The sequence below is a fragment of the Vidua chalybeata genome, chromosome 10 (assembly GCF_026979565.1).
Source record: "Vidua chalybeata isolate OUT-0048 chromosome 10, bVidCha1 merged haplotype, whole genome shotgun sequence".
In the NCBI taxonomy this organism is placed as follows: domain Eukaryota; kingdom Metazoa; phylum Chordata; class Aves; order Passeriformes; family Viduidae; genus Vidua; species Vidua chalybeata.
In genome coordinates this window covers 917,316-944,258 of record NC_071539.1, presented here as the reverse complement: position 1 = coordinate 944,258, position 26,943 = coordinate 917,316, and the positions used below count along the sequence as shown (strand labels likewise).

Below are 26,943 nucleotides of genomic sequence, written 5' to 3'. Positions count from 1 at the left end.
GATGTTCTGGGGAGCACTCAGAGCCTCCGGGGCAGCTGGCACGTGGCACAGCCACGGCAGGGAAACCTTCAGTCCAACAGGGCTTTGGGATGTGAAGATGTAACATTAATAAAAGTTTAATGCCTCTGAGCCTGAATGGCTCAGAATTATGAGAAGCAGGAAGAGGCTGGCTGGCTGTCCCAGCGTGTCCTCTGGTTTCCCTTTCCCCCCAGTTGTCATCGACTCCATTTACAAAGTCAGCGAGGGCCGGCAGTCAGAGATCTTCCACCGCCACGCCGAGGGCAGCTTCGACCCCAGCTGCTGCTTCACTATTTACCATGGCAACCACCTGGAGACCCTGGACCTGATCACGTCCAACCCCGAGGAGGCTCGCACCTGGATCACGGGGCTCAAGTACCTCCTGGCCGGGATCAGCGACGAGGACTCGCTCGCCAAGCGCCAGAGAACGCACGACCAGTATCCTTTGAGGAGCCAGGCCTTCCTCCTGGTTCATATTCCTGCCTTGCTTTCCAGTCTCTTCAGCACAGCGTGTCCTTTCTCCTCCTGTTAAGTGACCAAAACCCTTCCACTGATTGCAATGGAAACCTGGGCAATGGGTTTGACATGGACACTTATGTGTGTGATAAACCATGGGCTATGCCTTGGGGACTGGATCAAACTGCAGGGGAGTCAGGGGATAGGCTTGCATTTTGTTAATGAATTCCTTTTTGAAGGGGCAGACCAGTTATTTCTAGTTATCTCAATATCTCAGTAACTCCTGGCCATCTCTGTTGCTCTTGTGTAAGTCAGATGCCTGTGTCCTTCCCAGCCTCCATTGTTTGTCAGGAGCAGAAATCCTTAAAGCTCCTTAAATGTTTGTTGTAGCCCAGCAGCCAGAGTGAACCTCATGTCCTCTGAATATTTTCTTCATGTGCCTTTTTCTTCACAACAGTTTTTTTCACAACAGTGATGACTAAAATGTTATACACAAAGAGCACTCTTCCCCCCAAAAACCAAACTCCAAGGCCATCTTAAGTAATATTGTAACCTGTCTGTTCTTCTGCCTCATGGAAATCTCCACTGGTACTCCTGGAGAATACACATATTTCAGGTATTTTTAATTTATATCTCCCGTGTTTGATTCTGATCACAGCAGGCACAGGTCCATTGGGGTTGTATTGCACGCTCTGTTGCACCTGTCCTCAGCTTGCTATATTTAACCATGACTTTTCTGAGCTGCTCCTGTCTGCTGTATCTTCTCTCCTGGTGAAACCTCCCTGCAAGTCCTGTTTGCTTTATCCAGTGTGGCAGCTGGGAGACTGCACACAGAATGGCCCTGTCCCACTCCAAGAACTTAGCAGCAGGTTAGAGGGATATTTGTGCAAGGAGGGGTGAAAGGTGCTGGTTGGGAAGTGAAGTTAGGTAGAATGAAGGGACAGGTGGAAGAAGATCCCCGAGTAAGCCCAGCAATATTTAAAAACTTTGGAGCACGTTCTCAGAGGAGGAACCAGCATCAGAAATGGGAGTGCAGAGGGGCTGGAGTTGTGAACTGAGCTGTGAATAATTGCCATAAACCAGTTCTGGTTTTAAGCATTTGTCTGAGCTGTAGTGAGGGCAGGGGCAAAAAGGGCTCTTTCCGGAGCTGCCCTGCCTCCCTTGTCCATGGGGAGATCCCCTGAGTGCCTGTCCTTGACACGCTGGCAGCTGGGTGAAGCAGACCTTCGAGGAGGCTGACAAGAACGGCGACGGGCTGCTGAACATCGAGGAGATCCACCAGCTGATGCACAAGCTGAACGTGAGCCTGCCCCGCAGGAAGGTCCGGCAGATGTTCCAGGTCCGTGCCTGGGGCACCAGGGGCCACTTGAGATCCACTTCTGGGCACATCCAGAGCAGGCTCTGCAGCTTGGGACTAAAAACACAGCACCTCACAGGCTTTTGCAAAGTCCTACCTTTTTGTAGACAAAGAGACATCAGAACATTGTTTAAATGACATGAAGCACACAGAAGAGTTACCAATGTTACTCTTTCTGCTGCATTGTTGCTTTCAGCTCTGTGAACTGAATTATTCAATGCTGGCATTGATGGACAATGAAGTTACTCTGTCGCTACTAAAATATTTTTTATTTCCTTTATGGAAAATTATTTAATAGAAACTGGCTTTATGCAAGTAATTAGATTTTCTTTAAAAACTTACTCATATTTAGCCATTCAGATTTGATTGATTTAGAATCAATTTTTTACTTCTGTTGTCTGAAAACAGCTCCCATTTTCCACCAGTCCTTGTGTTTACTGTAGGAAAGGAAAGATAAGCCAAGGACATAATGGAGAGCAAAAAAAGTCATTTTCACTTTTCTAAACCGGTACCAGCTCAAAGCTGGTTTGCTGTATAACATGGGAAAGTTGAAGAATCTTCTATAGCATAAAATCCCCATTAGAGATACATCTTTGGAGTCTGGAGTTACTCCCAAAGACCTGGAAACTGGTGGGGTGGTGTTGCAGAGATTAATTTGGGTTGTACTCGTTCCCACAGATTATAAATGTCATTTAAGCTATGTAATAGATCTAAAATGATTAAAAATCCCATTCAACACCATTTAGCTGAGAATTCCTTTCCTCTCAGCTGACTTGCTGTGATAGGAGTTTGCAGCTCCTTTTTGCATGGAGACCCACACAGTGCCTGCCAGCCATTCTCCAGAATATATTCTTTGTTTTGAAAATCCAAAGCAATCCTCTTAGGCAGATGTTCACAGGAAAAAAAGCTTGTATTAGTGTGTGTTGAGTACTGTTTTCTTCTCTTCCTACCTCTGAGGAGAAACAGCAAATCAAGCCTGGAGATGCTGGGTGGAATCTCAGTGCTGCTGCAGAGTTGTCCCCTCTGCAGAGTGCTGCTGGGGCTGAGAGTGCTGTGGATGAAATAATGTGCATTTAAGACTCTGATATTGTCCTGAATGTTTTAAGATATCAGACTGTTGTTGGGGGAGCTTTGGGTGATATTGTTATGCCTCTTGCTGTGTTTTAATCCAGGATAACTGCAGGGCATACAGGAGGGCAAGAGATCAGAATAAAGCCCAGGGTGAGCCTCTTTCTGGGGGAAATAAATACGAAATTAAAGAAGGAAATTAGAGTTTCACAGGGAATCTGTGGCTTTAGTTTAGTAACCATTTTCACCAAAAACCCCAGAGATGATGATATAAATTTGCAAGTATTTTAGTCTGTTAGGATTTGTGTCTGAACAGTCTTGCAGACTAGAATTTACTGCATTTCTGTTGGCGTGCACAAGTCCTGCTCTGTTTTATTCCCTGATTTCTCCTGTGCTGAGCATGTTTACCTGAGTGTCATTACCTCTTAGGAAGCAGACACAGATGAGAACCAAGGAACCCTGAACTTTGAGGAATTCTCAGTGTTTTACAAGATGATGTCCTTGCGTCGAGATCTCTACCTGCTGCTCCTAAGCTACAGTGACAAGAAGGATCATCTCACTGCTGAGGAGCTGGCCCAGTTTCTGAGGGTGGAACAGAAGGTAGGGCAATATCTGTATCCATGTCTATGGCCATGCTCTTACATTCAAGCGTAGGGAAAGGATTTTATGGAAAATATTAACTTGGGGCAGAGGGCAAAGCACAGAGGTGACAGAAGGGAGTTCTGGAGCTTTTATTGTTTTTTGAAATGCTTCTAGAAAGAGTTTGAGCTGCTTTGGATGATTTTTGAAGTGCCCAGGATAGTGGTGTGAGAGGGTGCTCAGGGACCTGGAGCAGGAAGAGGAACACGTGGCACAGGTGGGGGAGCTCCTTTGGGGAGTGCACCTTTGGGGGTGCAAAGGGCACTGTGGACCTGCTGATGCAGCAGAACCTCGAGCTGACTGTCAGGTCTGGCATTCTGCATCCTCTCAGTGCTCTGAGTGCCCTCCTGAGAACACTGCGTGGGCACAGCTGTCTGGGGAGCTGCTCTGCTCAGCATTGCTCCAGCAGCAAACCATAAAGAGTGAAGCCAGGAGCTCCTGGAGGTGTCTGGGCACGTTGGAGGCACCTTGAACCCCTGTGCCCCTTCCCAGTGCGGGGCACTGGGAGGACAGGGAGATTCCCCTGAATGTTCCCAGTGCCAGCAACGCCCTGGGGCAGGGCAGCATTGCTCCAAAAGCTGATCGTGCTCCAGCCAGGAGGCAGCTCCCCAGTACCCTCACCCAAACAGCATTTTGGTTTTGTTGTTGTCTGGATGCTTGGAAATCTGTGGACAGTCTGTTCTGCTCCATCTGCTACTCGTTTGGCAAGATATGAAATACTCTGCAGCCTGAGGACAGAACAAAAGCGGGTTGGGGTTTTTGTTAGCTTGCTAAACTGGCTTCTTTTTTAGGAGAACTCCCTCTTTAGGAGAACACTCCATATGATTTTTAGTGGAGTACTTTAAAGTGTAACAAAAAAGGGAGTGGCCAAAGTCATCACCTCTCAAGATACAATTAAAAAAAGCACAAATGTGTGGACTTTTCCCTGGCAGATGCAGCTTTGGACTAGATTAGACATTTCCATTCCTCAAGCACATGAGAACCCCACACTGGGCCAGCAAGGAGCCACGGGGGATAATGGAAAAGTTAATTTGAGCCAGCTTGTACCAGAACAGGGCCTGCTCTGAGCAGTGTTTGCAATCAAACACCAACCTGAGCAAGGAAAATTGGTTATTTTTTCTACTGAATTGTTACTTTTTTTATTATCCTGTGTAATTCCTGCAGCATTTTAGGATGGGTGGCTTAGCTGGGACAGTACAAACAGTGAACAGGATGATGGCACAAGTCAGGTGCCAGAGGTTTGAGTGCCAGTATTGTCTTCCTGTGGTGTTGGTAGTGGAGAAATGAAATCCACCCAGTCCTCGTTCTTCCTTTGGTTTTCTACATCTCAAGGCAGTAGGGAAAGATGAGATGAGTGATGGGAGCTACTCCTTCCCTTCAGTTCTGAAGGAAAGATAAGTGTCTACTTGTAAGTGCCCGACAAATCAGTTAGAACCTCAGCTGTGGCCTAGCTGAAGCTGTTGACAAAATTCCTATTTGTTTCAGAAAAGCTGCTGTTTTTCATTTCAGAATTTAATTATTTCTCTCCTAGCCTGTGTATTACAGTGAACTCCCTTGGAAGTAATGAAATCATAGGAGTGGAAAACGCATGAAAATGAAATCCAAGCCTGCCAAATCTTTTTGCATGTCTTAGAAGATTATATTAAAGAACATAATGTCATAGTTCTCATTTCAGCAGTATTGGCCAGTACAACTATTAAGGCTGCTAAACAGCTAATTTTAATCTTGAGACTAAAATGACATAGGTTTTAATTGATGGCTACCTTTCACTCCTGTTTGTCTCCTCCAAGTTAAGTAGATTTCCACATGCTGGTGACGTTAAGAATGAGTGTACCTCCCTGTTGTTTTTGTGCAGATGAATAATGTGACACCAGAATATTGTCTGGACATCATACAGAAGTTTGAAGTGTCAGAAGAAAACAAGAAGCAAAATGTTCTTGGGATTGAAGGTAAAAGTTTTGGTTTCAGAGTGAGTTTTCCCTTGCCACGCTGCAGTGGAGTGGAAGTGCTTTGATGTGTTTTGGTGAGGCTTTTGCTGTGCCCTGGATCAGCAGCCGGGAGTGTGGGTGTGTTTTGTGAGCCGGGGGGAGATGTGAGTAGGTGTGGTGAGGCAGCAGCTCTCAGCCATCCATCACAGCCACCCTCAGGAGTGGGGCTGGATGCCTGAGGCTGTGGGGATTCATTGCTCACTCTTACAAAACTGTCCTGTTCCATGCAGTTTATCTATAGCCTGCTCCCAGTGAGGTAATGAAAGCCAAGGGTTCATTCTGCCTTGGCTCTGGGGATCTGGGATCCTGCACAATCCATTCTTTTATGCTTCTGTGAAATAAAGTACAGACAGTTGCATTTTCATTGGGTTTTAATACCTGATTCCCATTGTTTGTGAAAGCAATTGTAAATTGTATGTTTATTCAGAATCCAATTTAGTATCAAATCAGCCTCAGAGCTGAGATGAAATAGATTAAAAGCCATGGTGTGCTCCTTTGCCCAGAAGGAAGCTTCTGTGGAGCAGCCTAATGTACATGGGGATTCGGGGAGGGGGGAAGTAGGAATTTTCCTCCACATGGTATTTAAATCCTGGGTATGGCCTCCCTTCAACAAGCTTCTGATGTGACCCAGGGCACTGCGCTCAAACTGAAAAAAGGAAAGTAAAACAAACGAGCTGTGACACTTAAACAATATTTCTGCAAGCATTTCTGCTCCTCTTAACCTGCTGCTGCAGCTGCTTTTATCTCTGAGCTGCTTTCAGGGCTGGTATTGTTTGCACTGTCCTTTGCAAATATTTTACACGTTTCATTCTTAAAGGAGGTATTTTTTAAAACTTTCTCTGTTCAGCGCCCCTCTCATTTAGAGGGTTATAAATGAAGCACCATCTTCTTGACTAAACTTGCAGGAAAAAGAAAATTGTGAAGTGAAGATGATGGGTCAGTGACTTGGCTGCTGACCCACGGTTCTGCTTTGGGTGGCTGCTGCCCCGCGTGCCCCATCCCTGCTCAGGGCACTGCCATTCACAGCACAGGAACTCTGTGAAAAACTGAAAAAACAGGAACCCTGTTAAAAACAGGCATTTCCTTCTGGCCCCCACTGTGCCCCGGAGTCCGTGGCCACCGTCAGACCCTCAGCTCTGGGGGGCGTTCAGAGCCTTCTCCCCGCCCGCGGCCCCGGCTGACGCGTCCCTGTGCCCGCAGGCTTCACCAGCTTCATGCGCAGCCCGGCGTGCGAGGTGTGCAACCCGCTGCACCGCGAGGTGCACCAGGACATGCAGCAGCCCCTGTGCCACTACTTCATCGCCTCGTCCCACAACACCTACCTGAGCGGGGACCAGCTGCTGTCGCAGTCGCGGGCCGACATGTACGCGCGCGTGCTGCAGGCCGGCTGCCGCTGCGTCGAAGGTGGGCTGCAGGGGCTGCACTGGGGGATGCATGGGGGGCTGCAGGGGGCTGCATGGGGAGCCCCACTGGGAGCTGCACTGGGAGCTGCATTGCGGCTGCATGGGGGGCTGCACAGGGGGCTGCACTGGGAGGTGCACTGGGGCTGCAAGGAGGAGCTGCATGGGGGGCTGCAGGGGGGGCTGCATGGGGCTGCACAGGGGGCTGCAGGGGGCTGCATGGGGAGCCCCACTGGGAGCTGCACTGGGAGCTGCATTGCGGCTGCATGGGGGGCTGCACAGGGGGCTGCACTGGGAGGTGCACTGGGGCTGCAAGGAGGAGCTGCATGGGGGGCTGCAGGGGGGGCTGCATGGGGCTGCACAGGGGGCTGCAGGGGGCTGCATGGGGAGCCCCACTGGGAGCTGCACTGGGGCTGCAAGGGGGGCTGCATGGGGGCTGCACTGGGGGATGCATGGGGGGCTGCACAGCGGCTGTACAGGGGGCTGCAGGGGGCTGCATGAGGAGCCCCACTGGGAGCTGCACTGGGAGCTGCATGGGGGGCTGCATGGGGCTGCAGGGGGGGCTGCACTGGGGCTGTAAGGGGGGGCTGCACAGGGGGCTGCATGGGGAGCCCTACTGGGAGCTGCATGGGGGGCTGCATGGGGGGGCTGCACTGGGGCTGTAAGGGGGGGCTGCACTGGGGCTGCACAGGGGGCTGCAGGGGGCTGCATGGGGAGCCACACTGGGGGATGCACGGGCCGCACTGGGAGCTGCACTGGGGCTGCAAGGGGGGCTGCACCAGGCTGCACCAGGGCTGCACCAGCCAGGGGCTCAGGGCCACGCTCCCAGCAGCGATGCTGGGCTGCCTCAGGCACTGCAGCACTTTCGGACCACTCCAAACAGGATTTTTCTGTTGGGAACGATCACCGTGGGCAAGCGTCACAGGCACCAGAGAATGACAGAATGGCTGGGGTTGGAAGGGGTTCTAAAGATCATCCAGCTCCAGCCCCCTGCCACGGGGAAACGTGGGGATCACACTGCATTCTAGTTTAAGCTCTGCATGATTTACATAGTAGCAAAACATTAGTGTTTTAATATTAGTATTAGTATTTTTCTTTTCCAGCAATAAGTAAAGTCTTTTGGCAAAGTTAGACGCAATATTAATTTTTTATGGCTAGCATTACAAAAGGTCATCTGAAAAAAAAAATATTGTTAATCTCTATTTAAAAATTAATTAGAGAAAATGAACCTGAGAAAACTGGGTGATTGCCTTCTGCAGAACAGCTCCCAAGAACACTCAGCAGTGTTACTTTGCTTGACCTCAAAGCTATTGCAGCTACTTCAGAGCCCAGGGAATAGCTCTGCAGCTTTCTCCTTGGGAAGTTCAACTGCCTGTAGAGGCAGCAGCAGTGACAAGATTGGTACAAACTCAGGGTACAGGCGTTCATTAGGAAAAGCATTCTTATGCTGCTCCATTCTGCATGTGCTGGATTTGATGTTACTCTTCATACAGTCAGTTATAAAGCTGCAAGTTAAATCGGGAGTGGGAAAAGATAGATTCTTCTAAAATAGTTTGTCTTCAGAAGCAAAAACTGCATTCCCAAGGTAGCTTTGGGAAATATGTAAAATAATATTTTGACCTTTGTAGTTTTATATATGAGGAAAAAACCTCAAATTAATACAAGGGAAAAAAAAGTTAGGATGCAGAATTTTCATCTGACCTAGGAAAAGACTGTCCTGTTAGTCTGAGCTCAGCTGGCAGGTTGGGGGAGATGGAATGAGAGGTGCCAAGAGGTGGAGTGAACCTCGCTGGCCCCTGCATGGTTGAGCAGGTGAGCTCTGCTGGCAGCAGGATGAGACTGGGGGCATCTCCTAATGTGTGGCTTTTCTGGTCTTAACAGTGGATTGCTGGGATGGCCCAGATGGGGAGCCAGTGGTGCACCATGGCTACACCCTGACTTCCAAAATCCTCTTCCGGGACGTGGCAGAAACCATCAATAAATATGCCTTCATCAAAAACGAGTAAGTGTGGAGCCAGGTTTGAAGCTGCACCTGTTTTCTGTAGTTAATCCCACACTGAAAACAACCATCAAGCCCAGGAAGTGCAACTATTCCTTTAAACACATCAGGGTTGGTTCTGTTCCCCTGTTTATCACCCATGTTGTGTTTATTATTCAGCTGCACAAGCTCTTCCATCAATTGAGGGAGAGAGTTCTGCCTAAGTTGAACCTTTTTGTGCTCTTAAACTCAGTAAGGCTTTGGACAGTCTGACACTGCTGATTACCTTTCAATAGAACTTCCCACTCACATCCACAGGGAAATTCTCCTGAAAAATCGATACTGTGATGTTCTCTACCTACTGAAAATACTTCATTTCAGCAGAAGAATTGAAAAGCTGTCATGTATAGTGTGAGGAAATACTGAGGTGTGGGGTATTGTTCTGAATCTGTTTCATTTGCCACGATGCTTTATAACAGTTTATTATGAAAACTGTGGACTTTACCCATATATAAACACACACACACACACAAACACACACACACACAGAGTAGTCTCAAATCATGAGTGGGTGTAGAGAATTTTGAGTAGTTTAAGGAGAATAAAAGGAAAATACCTCCTTTTCTTTAATAAAAAGCACCCAACAATGGATTTGTGGGAAAAAAACCAACCAAGCCCAAAAGGTTGGTGTTATTGATGAGGAGTGCAAGGTGGTACTTTCAAAACTGAAGGAGGTGGTTGTCATTATTTGGTTGGGGTTAGTGTGGGATTCTTGTTATAGAAGCCTGGGGCTGCCAGGGGTTTAGAAAACAGTGGGGCAAATCTGTGGAAGAACTCAGCTGTTCCATTCCCAGGTGGGGTGGAAAGAGTGCAGGTGTTGTCTCTCCACACACAGCTGTGAGAGTGTCTGGGGCTTTGTTTCCAGGTTTCCAGTGATCCTGTCCATTGAAAACCACTGCAGTATTCAACAGCAAAAGAAGATTGCCCAGTACCTCAAGGAGATATTTGGTGACAAACTGGACTTGTCATCTGTGAGCACTGGAGATCCCAGACAGCTTCCCAGCCCTCAGGATTTAAAAGGGAAAATCCTAGTGAAGGTAACTTGCTGCTGGGCATGTTCAGAATGCAACAAAAGTGCTGGGCATGTTCAGAATGCAGCAAAAGTCAGCTTGTGATATTTATTGTAGATTTTCTTTGGAGGACCAGTTCATATCCCTTTAGCATCTAAACATTATCTGACAGTCTTTCCTTGGACAAAGTACTTTGGAGTGATAGAAAAGTGAAGCTTTCCTGCCTTTCCCCTCACCCAGCTTGGAGCTGTAGTTCATGGGATGGAACTCTTCATGGTTCATCTGCTGTGTTTATGGGAGAAGAGCAGCTCAGGAGGAGCTGGAGGAGGCCCCGGAGCTCTGTGCAGGATTAATTGTGTGAGCCTCTCACTCCAAACAGATTTGCTCTGAAAGGAATTCCAAAGGCCAGGATGGATAGAACAGGGAAGAAGCACAAGGCAGACCTTTGGGAAGATGATTAAGAGAGTTCTCCCCTATTAGATTGTCTAATTTACTTGGACACAGGGGGGCAATTACTTCTGTGTGAACTCTCAGGATGCTCTGGCTTTCCCCCTGTCCTTGGTATCAGTCTGGCTGCAGGGATTCACACTTTGTCTGATGTTAGTTTGAACATGCTGCAGTGCACAGTACAGAGCTGACCCTAAATTAGGAGCCCTTTGAGTGCTCAGCTGTGATTTTGCATTTCACTGCATCAGTTTTCTGGGGTGGCTGCTGGTGAATGAACCGTGCACTCACATGGGGCTGGTGTTCAGGGATCCACAGGAAATCGTGTGGAACATCACTCCCGTGAGAAATCCCACAGCACTGCACTAAGGGCAGGAGAGGCTGGGTGCTCGGGGCTCTTACCTGGACTTCTGAGCTGGATTTTCAGCATGCCTGAGGTTGTCATTTCAGCTGATCCTCCAGCTCTCACTGCTGGAGCCCCGTGGGTGCAGACTGCTGTGGAGCTGAGCTGTTTTCAGGATGAGAAATTCTATCTTGAGCATCACAGGATCCCTGCACAAAGCCCTGTCTCCCATCCCCTGCTCAATTTGAGCAGCTCTGTTGGAAAAGATAAAATCAGATTTAGGAATCGGTACCTTGTTGAGAAGTAAGCTGGCTTCTCATCTTTCTGCTATTGTTTTTGCTCCTTTTATACATTTTCCTTTGAAAGGCAGTATTGATTCACTAGCCAAACAATTTCAAATAATGGCATAATTTTCATCCTGTAAGTGTATATAAAGAGCCATTCTAGTAACACTCGGGGATTTAAGCCAGTGTAAAGGTACCAGCATGAAGTGAATTTGACCTACTCATTAGCAGCAGCATTATTAATTTCAAAATGCAGCCTAAAAATCAATCCTCTGCATTTCTGCAGAAATCTTGTGTGTCATTCCTGTCTCCCACTGATGAAGCAGGTAGGCTGAGAACATTTCTGTGCTCAGGAGCAATATCACAGAAGTTTAGTAGGTGATTTATTTAGGAGCAGATGGTAAAGCAAGAAGAGCAGACTGGGTGTGCTAACTAACACTGACCAGATTTTATTGGGGGTGTTTTTTCCTCATTTTAGGGTAAGAAATTGCCCTGCAGCCTTGGAGCAGATGCTGAGGAAGGAGAGGTTTCAGAAGAGGACAGTGCTGATGAAATTGAGGACGACTGCAAATTAAAGCCCTGCTTTGTATGTGCACACAGTCAGTTCCCAGAGTGTGACAGCTCTGCATTTCTTACATGCACACTCCCATGTCCTACTTACAGTTGTTAGCAGAGTTTTTCATTCCTAAATTTTTCATTCCTGTGTCAGGTTCATGCTGTTCTATAGGATTCATTTTTATTTTAAGTGCCTTATGTAAAAGACTGGTTTGAGTCTGTACAGTCTGGATGACTGTTAACAGAAATCACTTCCTTTTTTAACTGTTTGGAGCAGGAATTGAAGGCTTAGGATGTCTGTAAGTGCATTAGCTGGGAATTCCTGCTCTTCTGAAAGAGAAGGTGGGGCTTGTGACAGCTGTGAGGCAGAGAGAGCCCTTGGCCAGGTCCTGGGGGATCTGCAGGGGGACTGTGAGCTGAGCTGGGAGGACTCAGGGGAAAAGGAGAAGGGAAATGGCAGGGAAAGCCACAGGTGGAAAGGGCAGAATCAGGCAGGATTGTGCAAGGAGTCTTTTCTTGCAGAGGGAAGGAAATGGGAGCACTGTGTGACCCTCAGTGTAATGGGAGGGCCACAAACACCTACTTGAACTGGGTTTCCTGGTGTCTTCCAGAGCAATGGTGCAACTCAGCACCAGGTGGAATCTTTTATACGAACAAAACTGGAGTCTCTGCTAAAAGAATCCCAGATCAGGGACAAAGAGGATCCTGACAGCTTCACTGTGAGAGCCCTGCTGAAGGCAACTCACCAGAGTTTCAGCATGAACCTGAAGCAGGTACGTGGGCTCTCCCTTCACAGCCCCTGTGAGGACTGGACAGTGCAATGTGTTGCAGACTGTTTCAGATGAGAGAGCCAGGAACTGGATACAAACTCCAGGCTCATTAAACACAGAGTGAATTTTCTGTGGAGATGTGCCTGCTCTGGAACCAGTGTCACAGAGCTCTTTTCTGGGAGTTACTGTGCAATTGATGGACCAGAAAGGGAGCAGTTGGAATATTTTCCTGTTTTTTTAACTGGTCATTTATTTTTTCCTTCATTACTGGTCTGCCTTTGATTTTTCCCAAATAATTGCTATTAAAAGAAGTAAAAATCTGCTAAAGATTCTTTCTACATGTTACAGAGACTTCCAGCCTGAGCTCTGAGCAAATCTCTGAACACGGGTTCTTGATTTTGCTGGGCCCCCAGTGCCCTGATCATCATGGAAGCCCAAAGTGACTCCAGCTCAGCACTGAACAGGGAATAGCTGGAGTTCACAGCACTGAAACACTCACGCAGCTGAAATGCTGGGGGAATATTCTTCAGTTTTGTTTTGCTCTTCAGAAGATGAAGGGCTGTGTGTTCCTGACAGAAGAAGTGAGATGCTGCCAGGAGTTATCCAGCTGATGTCTAGGGGCATGGCTGGGAATGTGGAACTCAGCCTGCAGGCTGCCTATGAGAATTCCACTTTTATCTGCTAGGAGATTCTTTTTCCTCTCCCTTTTCCCTTTGTGGCTGCTTTCAAGAACACTCAGACGTCTTGGTTTGTTGTTATTTGCCTGGTTTTGCTAGACTGCTTTTTCTACATGGTTTGTTGTTGTCTTGAGTGCTAATGTTAGTATTTTTCTTTACAGTTAGATGGTTCTAAACTATGATGCGTACAAAGAAATCAGAGAGGTCCTGTAATGAGATTTTGGATTTCAGTTTGTTCACAGATCAGACTTTAGCTCACTTTGTCTCATTTGGAATAATTTTACTTTCCTAATAGTGAACCAGGGTGACATAGACTTGTATGAGGTTGAAATGCTGCCTTTTGGAGACTGTAGCAGAGTCTTTAAAGACATTTCTGAAGGTATTTAGTTATGCTTTTATTGCACTTTTTCTGCACAGAACTTGGACACAAAAGAAGGTGGAAAAAAGTCTCACGGTCGATCATTAATGGGGAACTTTGGTAAACATAAGGTGAGTAAAAGAAATGAGAGCTAAGGTTGCTGTTCTAGGACTGGCAGCATTCCAGAGACCCTGGCAATGTTGTACTGCTCCAGACAAGTGTGGTGGGCATGGAACAGCAAGGAGGGAGCCTGTGTGATTACACTTGGTGTCTTAATTCTGTTCAGAAGGTTGAGAACCTTTAAGATGACCAAAAACTTCTCACATGGCTAAAAGATCACCTTTACTCATGCTGTGGAATTGCTGATTTTCTGATAAAACTTGCAGCAGCAGAAGAGCAGCAGAGACAAATGTCTTGGCATATCTTGTTTTGCAGAGAGCTGACAGTGCCTGGTTCAGTCAGGGCCCAGTTTTGCTGTGTCCCACCCTGGTCAGGGCCATGCTGGGACTGTCCCTGCTCCCAGGGGCTGCTGTGGCCAAGTGCTGGCTCTGTGCAGATGTGTCCTGCCTGATCTCCTCCTGCTTTTCATGTCCTGGTTATGTTTGTGCAGCTGCTGGGTCGGACTGCCTGCTCTGCTGCTGCTCAGTGGTGTCTGCACTGGCCCAGGCAGGAGCTGAGAGCTCTCATTTCACAGCTGGGCACAGAGCAGCCCCCACAAGGGACAGTGCCCACGTTTCCTCCCGCTCCCATGTCCTGACAAACGTGCTCCTGGCACCTGGCTCCCCTGTTGCCACACTCCCACGGTGCCCTGAGCCTCAACGTGAGCTGCAGCAGCTGCCAGCTCCCTTCCTGCTGCAGTCAGTGAGAGCTGCAGTGGGTGACTGAGCAGAGAGGCAGGTCTGCAGCCCAGCCAGTCCCTGTGCCACCAGCTGCCCTCTGCCCCAGCCTGCCAGACTCTGCTGCTCTGTGCCCTCCATGGTGAGGGCTGCACCGAGCTTTGGGACTGAGAATCTGAGCAGTTTTTTATGATTAAGAGACATTTCAAAGAGCTTAATCAGCCACCACTCCATCTGCCCTGAAGCCAGCTAGGAGCCATCAACAATCCCCTAAGCAGACAGTTCCAGGTCTCAAATTTACACTTCAATTCCAAGCTTGCATCAGTTAAAGTGCTCATGTTTCCTTCAGCACCTTTAGCTCAGTGCAGTTCCCCCCTCAGGGTGGGCAAGAACTCCAGGTACCTGTGGTCCCTGAGAGTGGGCACTGCCCATGGCACCCTGAGCTTGCTGCTGGCCACACAAACGCTGGGAATGACATGTCACAGGAATGTCAGCCACTGGAATCTGCCTGTTCTGCTGAGGGCTGGAAGCTCTATCAATAATTTAATTACTTCAGCTAGTTATCTGAATGGATGTAGCACGTTGGAAATCTCGTTCATTTCATCTCTGGTGAAAAAAATAAGGGTATTTATAGATTTGTTTTTTTAATAGTGATTGTATTGTAGACTGAGGCAACAGAGACATCCTGTAACTGCCCCCGATGCCTTTCCAGCTGAAGGGATGCCAGGGAGCACTGGTTATTATTGATATTTTTGCAGATAGAGAATTATCCACCCAACAATATTGACACATGACATTTTTACCCAGCTGTTCTGGTTTGAAAGCAAAACCAGTGAGAGACTCCAAGTCAGAAATACAATTTATTGGGAAAAGGGAAAACAAAAGACAAAAATACACACAATGATACAAAAGGAAGACCACTGGCAAAGTCAGAATACAACCTGACACCCCTTTGGCCAGCGTGCTGGTAGCAGTCCAAATTGGAGTGGCAGATGTGGTTGCTGTGTCTTCTTGGAAACCTGTGGAAAGGCTGCTTTTCTGTCTAGAAATCCCTGGATTTATCCAGGTGGGAATGCCTAGCTTCTCCCCCTGGGCGGAGCAGCTCACAATGGGCTGATGTTATTTTGAGTCACAAGGTGTGTTCTTAATCACCTGTTAAAGAACTGGCTCCTGGAGAGTGTTATCTCTGACGTTGATGGGCCATTAACAGGAGATAAGGAAAACTGTCCAGATGCAACTCGATGGTAATAGGAAACATCTTGGTGCTCAGTCTTGGACACCAGCTCTTGTGCCAAATGAATAAAGTACTGGGGAGGTACAAAGACACTAAAGCTGGCAATTCCTGAAAGTTAACTGCATGGAACATGCTCAGTGCAGACCTTCAGTCTCCAAAGTGAACCATGCAAATGATTTCCAATATAGCCAACTTCATGTCAGCAGCAAACACAGCAAACTGAATTATGTCCAATATGGGTGTATGACAAGAGGAGGAAAGACATCTGTGCTCAGTGAGCCGGATGCAAAAGGATAAGGAGCTCTCAATTATATTAATTACCTCTTGATGAGAAGGGAATTAAATAACTCTCACTTGAAGCTGTGTTTAGCCTTACATAAGATGTAATGTTGAAATTGGAAACTGTTAAATCATAGGTGCTTATGGAAAAAGGGGATTTTGAAGTTTTAATCTTTTTTATCATAGCTATTTTCTTTATAGTGTAATAATTTAGAATCACTTAAATATTTGTATGTGGCTCAAAATGGAGCAGGAAGATGATGTTTGAACATTTTGCCCAGACTCTGTTCACACCTTCACTAATGAATATGTTTAATTTTCTAAACTGGGGGGAGGCACAGGTGGGTAGAAGCAGTGCTCTGTATATTTAGACCCTGCTGTGTGTTGCTGTTTGTTAAATATGACACAATCCACTGGGATTTCAGCAGGAGCAGTGCCCTGGAGCCAGGGGAGCAGTGTTGTCCTCTGGTGTTGGGAGGGAGCAGGGCAGGTGCAGAGCACAGAGTGGCCTGTGCTGGACAGACCTTGGCAGAAATAACCCCTGAGGCCTGGCTGGGCTGGCAGCACACAGAAATAACCCCTGAGGCCTGGCAGCACACAGAGCTGCTCGTGGCCACAGCTGGAATCCCTGCCTTGGGGCGCAGTGTGCTCTGTGCTGCCTTTCCTCCTCCACAGCAGGGAACTCTGCTGGCCCAGCCCCAGGGGTCACTCGTGTCCCTGGGGCTGCACAGCCCAGCTCAGCCTCCTGCCCAACCCCAGCAGAGTCACGGGGGAGCCCCCAGTGACTGACCCTGCCTGGCTCTTTCCCCACAGAGAGCTGCCAAGGCAGCAGCCAAAGCCCAGGGTGCCTCGGATGATGAGGATGGCCAGCAGCAGCCTCCGGGCAAGGAGCCGGGGCAGCCCCACAGGTGAGCTGGAGCCCCTCAGGTAAGGGCAGGGCTGTTCGTGCCATCGGCGTGTGAGGCTGTGCCCGCAGCAGGTGCCCTGTGTCTGTGTGTCACCTGTGATGTGTCTGTGACACGTGACAGCTGTCAGGTGGGTTTGCTGTGAGCCCCGTGTTTTGGCTGTGTCGCCTGTCACAGGCTGCACGCAGCAATTAACTGCAGAGCAGTGTGACAGTACCACTGCTCAGGCAGAGATGCCAGCCCTATTTCACCCGCTGCAAACACAGCAAATGGGCAGGTTAAAGAAGGTGCATCACAGCCCAGGCAACTTTATTGCATCTGAGAATGGGAAAAAAAGCTATCAAAAAAGTGCCACTGAGAATGTGTCTGCTCTCACTGAAATGCTCCTTGGTTTTGCCTAGAACAGCCATGGTGCAGCCATTTCATTATGTTTTAAATGAAAAATGTTGTTTGTGTGGATGGGCTGGGGAGGTAGAGAGGAGCAGTCATCCCAGAACCCTCTCCAAGGAAGTTTGCCTCACAGGGCTCCCTGCTCACAATTCTTCATTTCCTTGTTGTTGAAAAGAACAGAAAGGGGGATTGAAACACACCTTCAATCCTGCAACTGCCCGTTTTTGTCTGCTTTAACCCAGCAGGCTTGCCCGCCGCAGGAAGACAGTGAAGCTGTGCCGGGCCCTGTCTGACCTGGTGGTGTACACCAACTCCGTGGCAGCCCAGGACATCGTGGATGATGGTACGGGGCTGGCACAGGGCTGGCACGTCCCCTGTCACCTGTGAGAGGAGGGGACTGAGTGCTGCTGTTAGGCTGGCACAGGGCTGGCATGTCCCTTGTCACCCGTGAGAGGAGGGGGCTGAGTGCTGCTGTTAGGGTGGCACAGGGCTGGCATGTCCCCTGTCACTTGTGAGAGGAGGGGGCTGAGTGCTGCTGTTAGGGTGGCACAGGGCTGGCATGTCCCTTGTCACCCGTGAGAGGAGGGGGCTGAGTGCTGCTGTTGGGGTGGCACAGGGCTGGCACGTCCCCTGTCACCTGTGAGAGGAGGGGGCTCAGTGCTGCTGTGGGGGTGGCACAGGGCTGGCACGTCCCCTGTCACCTGTGAGAGGAGGGGGCTCAGTGCTGCTGTGGGGGTGGCACAGGGCTGGCACGTCCCCTGTCACCTGTGAGAGGAGGGGGCTCAGTGCTGCTGTGGGGGTGGCACAGGGCTGGCACGTCCCCTGTCACCTGTGAGAGGAGGGGGCTGAGTGCTGCTGTTGGGGTGGCACAGGGCTGGCATGTCCCCTGTCACTTGTGAGAGGAGGGGGCTGAGTGCTGCTGTTAGGGTGGCACAAGGGCAAAGCCAGAGCCCAGCAGGGCACTCCCTGCCTGGCAGTGACTCCTCTGCCCCTGCTGCCAGCAGAGGATTTTGCTGCAGGTTCCCCAGAGCTGGGGGTCTGCAGGAGGAAAGGCCCCAGCAGGAGCTCTTGAGCTTGGGCTCTTTAGCTGGAGCTCTCACTTGGCTTTCCTTTCAAGTCTGCAGACTTGAGGGGAGGACAACAGACCCTCCTGGAAGGGGGAGCTGCTGCCCTTCAGTTACCCACGGTGCATGATTTGTGTAAGAAAAGACAATCTATCCTGGAACACTGGACTAAATCTCACACTGCCCTTGGTTAACACCCAGGTAATGAGGTCTGGGCTCAGGCCCCGTGCCCTGGGGTTGTTTGTCACCTGTCTGTTGGTTGTACCGTGGCACACAGGCTCCACAGGGAACGTGCTGTCATTCAGTGAGACCAGAGCCCACCAGGCAGTGCAGCAGAAGGCTGAGCAGTTCATGCTTTACAACCAGAGGCAGCTGACCAGGGTCTATCCCTCAGCCTACCGGATCGACTCCAGCAACTTCAACCCTGTTCCTTACTGGAATGTGGGCTGCCAGTTAGGTAGGAGCTGTGTGAAAGACTTCCTTCCCTTTGGGTGTGTATGTGCCTAGTAATATCTTTATTAATGGCACCCGACTTCTCTCTTTCAGTGGCTCTAAACTACCAGTCTGAGGGACGTGTGATGCAGTTAAATGAAGCAAAATTCAGGGTAAATGGCAACTGTGGTTATGTCCTCAAACCTCAGCAGATGTGCAAAGGTAAGGGTCCAGTGTAGTTATCACTGTAGCTGCCAGGCCTTTCACAAAGTGTCCTTCACAGCAAAGGCACAAGAAAGGAAATGCAAACAAATCTAGAATCTTTCATATTTCCATGCTCTCATAGCTCTTAGACTTGCACCAGTGTGCAATCTCTTACTGTGATCATATACATATATGTATATTTTGAGGTCTTTGCCTTACAAACACGAGTTTAAAAGAAGAAAAAGGGGTCCTAAGATGACCAGCTGCAGGAAAGTAGAACAAGCTCTGCAGTGGCCCAGGAGCAAGTACCCAGGGCATGGTCCAGTTCTGCCTTGGAATCACATAACCAAGAACTTCTCCACTCAGAAAAGGTTGTAAGAGAGAGGAGGAGAAATTTAAAATTACTAAACAGCTGCTCCATACTCATAGTTTTTAATTTCTGACTGAATTTGTCTGTCTGTGTGTGTCTTGGAGGGTGCTATTTGTTATGTGTATCTTTTTCCTTTCGCTCTCATTCTTGCCATCTTTCAGGCACGTTCAACCCCTACTCTGCTGATCCACTTCCTGCCAGTCCTAAGAAGCAGCTTATTCTGAAGATCATCAGTGGGCAGCAGCTCCCCAAGCCTCCTGACTCAATGCTGGGGGACAGAGGAGAGGTGAGATGCTTTGGTCCCAGGGGAGCTCCTGCACTGACATGGCAGTGTGTGACTCAAACCTTCTCCCCATTCAAATACACCAGTACATTTCAGATATTGTCAAGCTTTTGGTCACTATGTACTACACTTCCCCCAGCCTGTATTCTACTCGTGATGTTTAAGAAGTGATTTGTTTTGTATTTTAAAGTGTGGCTTCTATGTAAATTAGTCACAGCTGTCCATAGCTCTTGATGCAAACCACACATCAACATGGACTTCATGGAGCCAATTCCCATGATAGTGCTGCTTGAAAATTCATGTCAATCAAAGGGGGTTTGAATTCTCATGTGAATTTAAATCAGCTCTCTCCATTATTTTTTTAAAAATTCACCTTCATTTGTATGACTGGCTTCCTTTTAAAATATTGTGTTTTTGAAAAACAGATAATAGATCCATTTGTTGAGGTGGAGATTATTGGGTTGCCTGTTGACTGCTGTAAAGATCAGACCAGGGTGGTGGATGACAATGGTAAGATAATCTAAGTGATTTCCTCTTCTTAGAGCAAAATATTAAATAAGTATAAATGAATCAGTGTCTGTTATTGCTCTCTGAATTGCAAAGCATCTTATCTGATGAAATCAAATTATTGTATTTTAACAAATTATTTCTGCTTCCCAGACAGAATTTCTGGTGTGGAGATAAACAAGTTAGAGGTGAAGGGCAGGAGTTGTTCCCCACATTGTTTTTTAACTGAATTGTTCTTTAATCTCCTTCGTGCAGATGTTCAAATCTATCTGTATCTATCTCAGGGCTTGCCTGGGTATCCTGCCAGCTCCCAGGCAGACCCATTTTGTTTTTAAAGCAATCCTAGAGGCAGATCTGCCACGTCTAATGACTGACATGATGGAATTGTCACTGCTGCTTGTGTCCTGTGCCTCCTGGAACTGAGGCAAGCACTCGCTATGGACTTGTTTCCCAAAGTGTGTCCTGTTTGTCCTGCAGGGTTCAATCCTGTGTGGGAGGAGACCCTCACCTTCACCATCCACATGCCCGAAATTGCCCTGGTGCGGTTCCTTGTCTGGGACCACGATCCCATCGGGAGAGACTTTGTGGGGCAGAGAACTGTGGCCTTCAGCAGCCTCGTGCCTGGTGAGTCCCTCTGTTCTCCTGGGCGTGCAAACCCACCCTCAAACTCAAGGAGAACGTTACCAGCATGAGATGATAGATTTTAGAAATCTTTGTCTCTGTGACTTCATGTGAAGCTTGGACAAATCTTCTGTTCTCTTAGGGTGCTTTATGGACCATTCCTCAAAGGAGTTTGGTTGTCTGTGCTTTTGGAAATTACTGCTGGTGTGTTTTTTAGAACTTGGATGAACTCGGAAAACCTGTGGGGACACCAGAGAAGTTTACTAGAGACACCAGGTGGCTTCCTGTGTATACATCACTTTCTAGGGAGTCATTGTTAGCTGGGCATAAAATGCAAACTGCTGGTTCTTGGTGGAGGTTTGTGTGGGAATATTTCTGCTTCTGTTTCCCCAGGCTATCGCCACGTGTATTTAGAAGGACTGACAGAAGCTTCCATATTTGTTCATATAATCATTAATGAGACCTATGGAAAGGTAGGTACAGCTGGAAATGTACATCTTCCTTCTGATAAAAATGGATTTAAATGTACCCCAGAACCTCCCAGGATTTGTGTTGGAGTGCCCAGGAGGCTCAGAGTGTGTGTGGGGTTTCCTCGCAGGAGATCAGCAAGGAAACTTCACCATACCATGACTCCACCCTTGCTATGCACATACTTGCAGATGTTCTTACTGTTAGCACCTAACAATTCTCTTGTCTAGGTACAGGAGGTACATTTCTTCCATGTGCTAAACTAATCTTATTTTGGAAGTAGTTCTTGAGAACTGTAGCTGCACCAGAACATATTTGACAAACTGGTTTTAGCAGCTAATTTAATTAATTTAAATTAACCTAGTTTAATTTTATGTTTTAGTGCATAGGTTCTGTTTTTCTGCAAGTTTGCTAATTTTAGTGTCTTTAAAGTGAAAGTGAAAGCACAGTGCTTTTTCTGTGTTTTCAGCTGCCCTTCCTTAGCTGTTTCCATCTGGAGATAAGCGGCACAAAGAAATTAAGGCCATGTTCAGCAGAATGCTAAAGTAAAATGGCACCTTAGCAGCGATTTAAGAAATGAAGATAAACACAAAACGCTGACCTTTGTGAGGTTTGAGGTTGCAGAGGACACTCAGCCCCTCAGCCTTTGTGCCTTCTGAGAGGGTGCAGAGAATGTCATGACAAACATGAACCCAAAGTTGTGCAGCACCCACAGAAAGCTCCGGGGAACAGAGAGAGAACAGCAGAGAGAAGGGCCCAGGCCTGAGGTTTGCTCTTGTCCAGATCCTCTCCCAGCTCCGCTTCCTTTCTCCTCCCTGATCCCATGGGATCATGGGATGGGATCACACGTATTGGTACGTGCACATCTGGGCATATCTGTGAGATCACATCCCTTGGGGACGGTCTGCAGGGGCCTGTTTGGCTGCTGCCCTTGTAAGAACAAATATGCTCAAGAAAACCAGCAGTGTAACTCCAGAGGGGAGGCAAGAGGAGCAGGAGGGGACACCCACTGGGATTCCATCTCTGTCCCTGGGTCTGTTCCCCTGATGCTGCACTGCTGTTTCTCATAGGCTGAGTTGGCATCTGTGAGTGAGGAGATCTGCTCAGTTCCTGGGGGACACATAATTACACTAAGAAATAGCTTTAAATGGTTTGCTGTAGAGTAGTTCTGTTTACAGCTGATGTACTGTTACCTTATTTGCTTGTGTGGCAGTCTTGAAAACATTAGCCAAATGGATTTGCATTTCTTTTTGCCTTTCAGTGGAGCCCTTTAATCCTCAATCCCAGTTACACAATAATGCACTTTCTAGGAGCCACAAAGGTAGAGCTCATGAGCATGCACTTTGCACTTGCTGGGCACAGACTTTCCAGTGGTTCCCAATCGCATGATCTGCAACTGCCAAACTGGAACCATTCTCCATGCAGGCTCTGAAACATCTGAATATTGCTTTGATGAAACCCATGCATAGCAAACTCCACGTTAATGTGCAGCCTGTCACTGCCGAGCGCTTCCTAGAGCCTTGTCAGGTCCCATTAGGAGACTGAGCAAAGCTCTCTGGTAACTGTGGCAGGCTGCCATCCTAATGAGGAGAAAGGCAGGCATGCATGCATCCATGGAGACCTGTGCTGGGAGCTCCTTGCTCAGAGTAGCTGTGAGTGGCTTGGTGTGAATTTTTGCTTTGCTGCGTTTTGAACTTTGTCGTCATCACTCATAAGCACTGTGAGAGCAGCTCTTTGCCTTGTGGGCGAGCGTGAGCTCAGGCCAGGCTGTGGTGTTGCTGTCCCTGCAGAGCAAGCAGCTGATGGGGCTCCGAGGGCTGTTCTCCAAGGCGCCCAAGGCGGGCACCGCCGAGGCCGGCGGGCACCACGTGCGCAAACGCTCCATCGGCGAGCGCATCCTGCGGCGCACGGCCAGCGCCCCGGCCAAGGGCAGGAAGAAGAGCAAGATGGGCTTCCTGGAGGCTGCCGAGATTAAGGACAGTGCCTCTGAGCCAACAGACCTGAAGGACAAGGAGGGGGTGGTCCGGCGGCCGAACCGCAGCTTGCAGGCGCGTCCTGCGTCCATGCCCGTGGACAGATTCCTCATGGTAGAGCTGCCCTGCCCAGCAGAGGACACTGCCCAGGAGGCCAAGGGAGAGGAAAACACATCTGGTAAGATGCTTCCAAAATTACTTTTTGTGAATGCTCAGGGCTCCCCTTGCTTCTTCCAAGAGTACCTGATTTCTAGCAAGCGTTAAAGCCAGAATCTATTACACCAAGTTTACTTCTATAGTCCCTGCTTCATTAAATCTCCAAAGGAGTGAGTCACGAGGCTCAAATCTGGCATAGAAAGACAAGAGGATTTGTGGAGAAAACATCCAATATGTGTTTTTCGAGGAATTCAAACCCTTGCCCTTGTGAATGCTGCTTGCTGGTAGAAGATCCAAGCGAAATCCTTGTACTGTAACACTTTGCAGTAACCACATGTATAAACCAGTCTGGAGTCCATCTCCTTGATGCTTTTGACTCAGCTTGAAGCATGCATCTTGTTTTCAAGTGTTGTGTGTTTTAACAGAGCTGTTTTGTTCTGTCTTTATTGCCACGCTTCTTTATAGTACAAATGTGACTAGGAACACAGCTGAAGGTAATGCCACGTGCAAGCTATGATGTGGTACCTCATTAACATTACTTACAACAAATATTACATCACCTGCTTGATGTAATAGACATTCCAAGGAAATTTCAATGAAGTGCCTGCAGTTGTATTTTTTCCATTTATTCATGTCACTCAGATAATTTGTACTAAACCTGCACAACCCCATGATTAAGTTCTGTCACAACTGTACCTAGTTTTGCGTTCTCCATTTGTCTGTCTAAGGACAAAATAGCTGTTGGTAGACAGAGCAGAGTCTTGTATGCCACTAATATGTTTCTCATTTAATTTAGCCAACAGCGATGACAATACAAATGAGAAGGAAACAAGCTTGAAAGAACTGGGTTTTCCACGTTTGGAGCAAAAGTCAAATGCTTTAAATGTAGCATTTCAGTTCAAGAAGGAGAATGACCAGCGGGATTCTACAGCTGACTGTTTAGTACCACCTCCACAGGAGCAACCTGAACATTTGGTTTTTGCAAATGGTGTAGCTCGACCAAATCACCTTGTGGATTACCAGGAGAATAATCTTTCTGATGGAACTGTCCCCCTAATGCATGACTCTGACTCTGAACTTCCCACAGAAAAATTACACCACAAAAACTGTGCAGATGGCAAAAAGGAAGATGACGCAAAAGGATCTAAGGAAGGGAAGATCAGTCTCATGGGGACTTCTCTTTCTCAGAACGCAGAGGTGGAGAATCACAAATGTGACATGAAGAAAAGCACTGCAGCACCTCTTTCCCTTTCTTCTGCCGTGTGCTCTGAGGGCCCTGACTGTCACTCCACGGTGGCCCTGCAGGACAGTGACATTTCTCACCTCATTGATGAAGTCTCTCTCTCGACTGAGAGCGAGCTGGACAGCGCCGTGTCCACTCTCATCGGGCAGCTCGATGGCACAGATGACCAAACTCCCGTTCCCCCTGTCTCCCGCCCCCAAGGCAGCAGCAGCCAGACCCCCAGGGTGGGGGCTGCAGTTCCACACGTGTTTGCTGCAGACCTGAGCAGCCCCTGTAGGCACAACTTCACTCCCACAAAATCCAACAAATCCTCTTTATTCTCCACTCCGGACACAGCCACGTTCTCCAGCCTGGAGGATGCAGAGTATTCCACATACACAATTATCCACAAGGCATCTCCAGCATCTGAATGTAAGAGCCACGGGGCATTAGTTTGCAAGAAAAGATTAAATCATCTAGAAAGTAACTTGCCTGGCTCTTGTTCTTCATCCCTCTCTTTGCTAAATGCAAATCCCCAAAGGAATTGTGCTACAAAATCTGGACCAAGCTGGGAAGCCCCCGAGTCTGCCAGTTCTTTTGGTTCCAACAGCCGCATCTTTGAGGAGGCGCTGGGACCCCCTGTCCCTGGGGAGCACTCGGACAGCAGCAGCCTGCTGGAGGTGGACGGGGACTGCCAGGACCTCCTGGTAACCGCCTGTGAGTACAGACGGGAGGACATGAGCCAGCTGGCTTCTCCTGTGAGCCTGAGGCAGAAGCAGGACCCCGGGCACGGTGGTGACAGGACCTCTGGGAGCGGCTCCACCGCCGCGCCCTGTGCCGCCGCCTGGCTCTGCTCCGAGACCTTCGGGGCTGCGGGGAGCCAGCTCGCTTTCCCCGCCTGCGAGAGCGCCGGGGTTTTGTGGCAGCAGCCCTCGGAGAAGCACAAGGCTGCAGCGCGTGCCGCCCAGGCCGGCTCAGCCTGCCCCCTGCTCCCGGGGGCTCTGCCGTTCCCCCCGCACCCGGCCATCCAGCACAGCAGCCCCTGCAAGTCCAAGAGTCTGGGAGACCTGACCTCGGAGGACATTTCCTGCAACTTTGAGAGTAAGTACCAGTACATCAGCAGGAGCTTCATCTCCTCGGGCCTGAGGGACAGGAAGGTGGCTGCCATGCAGGGCGTGAGGCCGCACTCCACGGACGCGCTGACGGAGCAGCTGCGGAGGCTGCTGTCCCCGGAGCAGGAGGACGGCCGGGAGCCCCTGTGCCCCAGGCAGCCGGACGAGGACTGCCCGCGGGCCCTGGTGAGGAAGCTGTCGTCCCGCAGCCAGAGCCGGGTGCGGAACATCGCCAGCCGCGCCCGGGAGCGGCAGGAGGCGGCGGGCAAGCACAGGCCGTGCGGCGCCGCGCCCGCCGTGGTGCTGCGGAGCAAGGCCGCGGGGCCGCCGCCCGCCGCCAACCGGCACTCCACCGGCTCCTACATCGGCCGCTACCTGCACGGCTGCCCCGCGGAGCGCCGCGGCGTGCCCGAGGGAGCCTGCTCCGCCCTGCAGCACGGCTGCGGCGAGCTGCCGCTGCCGCCCGGCGCCCAGGAGCAGCCCGAGATCTATTTCCTGCTCAGGCTGTAGGCCGCGCACGGCCCCGGGCTGGGGCAGCCAGGAGCTGCTGGGAGCGCTTGGGGCGCTTCAGAACGCAGCTTGGAGCGCTTAGGGTGCTTCAAAACGCAGCTTGGAGTGCTTAGGGTGCTTCAAAACGCAGCTTGGAGCGCTTCAGAACGCAGCTTGGAGTGCTTAGGGTGCTTCAAAACGCAGCTTGGGGTGCTTCAAAACGCAGCTTGGAGCGCTTGGGGCGCTTCAAAATGCAGCTTGGAGCGCTTAGGGTGCTTCAAAACGCAGCTTGGGGTGCTTCAAAACGCAGCTTGGAGCGCTTAAGGCATTTCAAAACGCAGCTTAGGGCGTTTCAAAATGCAGCTTGGAGTGCTTAGGGTGCTTCAAAACGCAGCTTGGAGAGCTTGGAGTGCTTCAAAACGCAGCTTGGAGCGCTTAGGGCGTTTCAAAATGCAGCTTGGAGTGCTTAGGGTGCTTCAAAATGCAGCTTGGAGAGCTTGGAGCGCTTCAGAACGCAGCTTGGAGCGCTTAGGGCGTTTCAAAACGCAGCTTGGAGCGCTTAGGGCGTTTCAAAACGCAGTTTCGTTCCCGTGAGTCAGGGGTGATTTAACGTGCCCCTCCTGTCAGAGCTGAGGGAAGTAGGAGCCGCCGTCCATCCTTAGGGGTGCTGGCGGAGCCTGTGTGCATTTGTAGCGTTCTGTGTCTCCAATGCCGTGCTCCAAAGCCTGACGTTGCACTGAAGGCAATACTGGTTTCCTTGTGTCTTGTCCTCCTGCTTGGAAAAAAACACTTTTGGTGATCACTTTTAGCCTCTTGTGAGGATTCTCCAAAGCACTGTGGTGTCTGGAATGCTGGACTGGGGCTTGTTCTGCCCAACAGGCAGCGACCCTTCATTAGCATCACTTGTTCAGAATTGTTACTATAAATTTTACATGTTTTCATGTATGAACTGTGATTCTGCAGCAAATGGTTTGTAGAATTAGGGTTAGTCCA

At 49.2% G+C, this 26,943-nt stretch overlaps 2 protein-coding genes across 2 annotated transcripts in view; both read left to right on the top strand.

Annotated features, from left to right (window-relative positions):
• Positions 1-23,949, top strand: part of LOC128793061 (1-phosphatidylinositol 4,5-bisphosphate phosphodiesterase eta-1-like) — a 43,528-nt gene extending 19,579 nt beyond the window's left edge. The window contains exons 3-24 of the mRNA XM_053952012.1: positions 213-456; positions 1,684-1,813; positions 3,329-3,499; positions 5,394-5,487; positions 6,727-6,930; positions 8,808-8,928; positions 9,830-10,001; positions 11,524-11,631; positions 12,212-12,373; positions 13,465-13,536; positions 16,568-16,662; positions 17,292-17,392; positions 18,391-18,570; positions 18,660-18,767; positions 19,281-19,405; positions 19,828-19,912; positions 20,387-20,533; positions 20,924-21,003; positions 22,260-22,319; positions 22,789-23,149; positions 23,593-23,621; positions 23,924-23,949. Of these exons, the coding sequence (XP_053807987.1) occupies positions 213-456; positions 1,684-1,813; positions 3,329-3,499; positions 5,394-5,487; positions 6,727-6,930; positions 8,808-8,928; positions 9,830-10,001; positions 11,524-11,631; positions 12,212-12,373; positions 13,465-13,536; positions 16,568-16,662; positions 17,292-17,392; positions 18,391-18,570; positions 18,660-18,767; positions 19,281-19,405; positions 19,828-19,912; positions 20,387-20,533; positions 20,924-21,003; positions 22,260-22,319; positions 22,789-23,149; positions 23,593-23,603 (2,831 nt within the window). The 3' untranslated portion in view covers positions 23,604-23,621; positions 23,924-23,949. The remainder of the gene's footprint in view (positions 1-212; positions 457-1,683; positions 1,814-3,328; positions 3,500-5,393; positions 5,488-6,726; positions 6,931-8,807; positions 8,929-9,829; positions 10,002-11,523; positions 11,632-12,211; positions 12,374-13,464; positions 13,537-16,567; positions 16,663-17,291; positions 17,393-18,390; positions 18,571-18,659; positions 18,768-19,280; positions 19,406-19,827; positions 19,913-20,386; positions 20,534-20,923; positions 21,004-22,259; positions 22,320-22,788; positions 23,150-23,592; positions 23,622-23,923) is intronic.
• Positions 23,268-26,065, top strand: LOC128793062 (1-phosphatidylinositol 4,5-bisphosphate phosphodiesterase eta-1-like). Its single transcript, XM_053952013.1, has one exon. The coding sequence runs from the start codon at positions 23,893-23,895 to the stop codon at positions 25,969-25,971; it is 2,079 nt and encodes a 692-aa protein (XP_053807988.1). The 5' UTR covers positions 23,268-23,892; the 3' UTR covers positions 25,972-26,065.
• Positions 26,066-26,943: the final 878 nt, after the last annotated feature.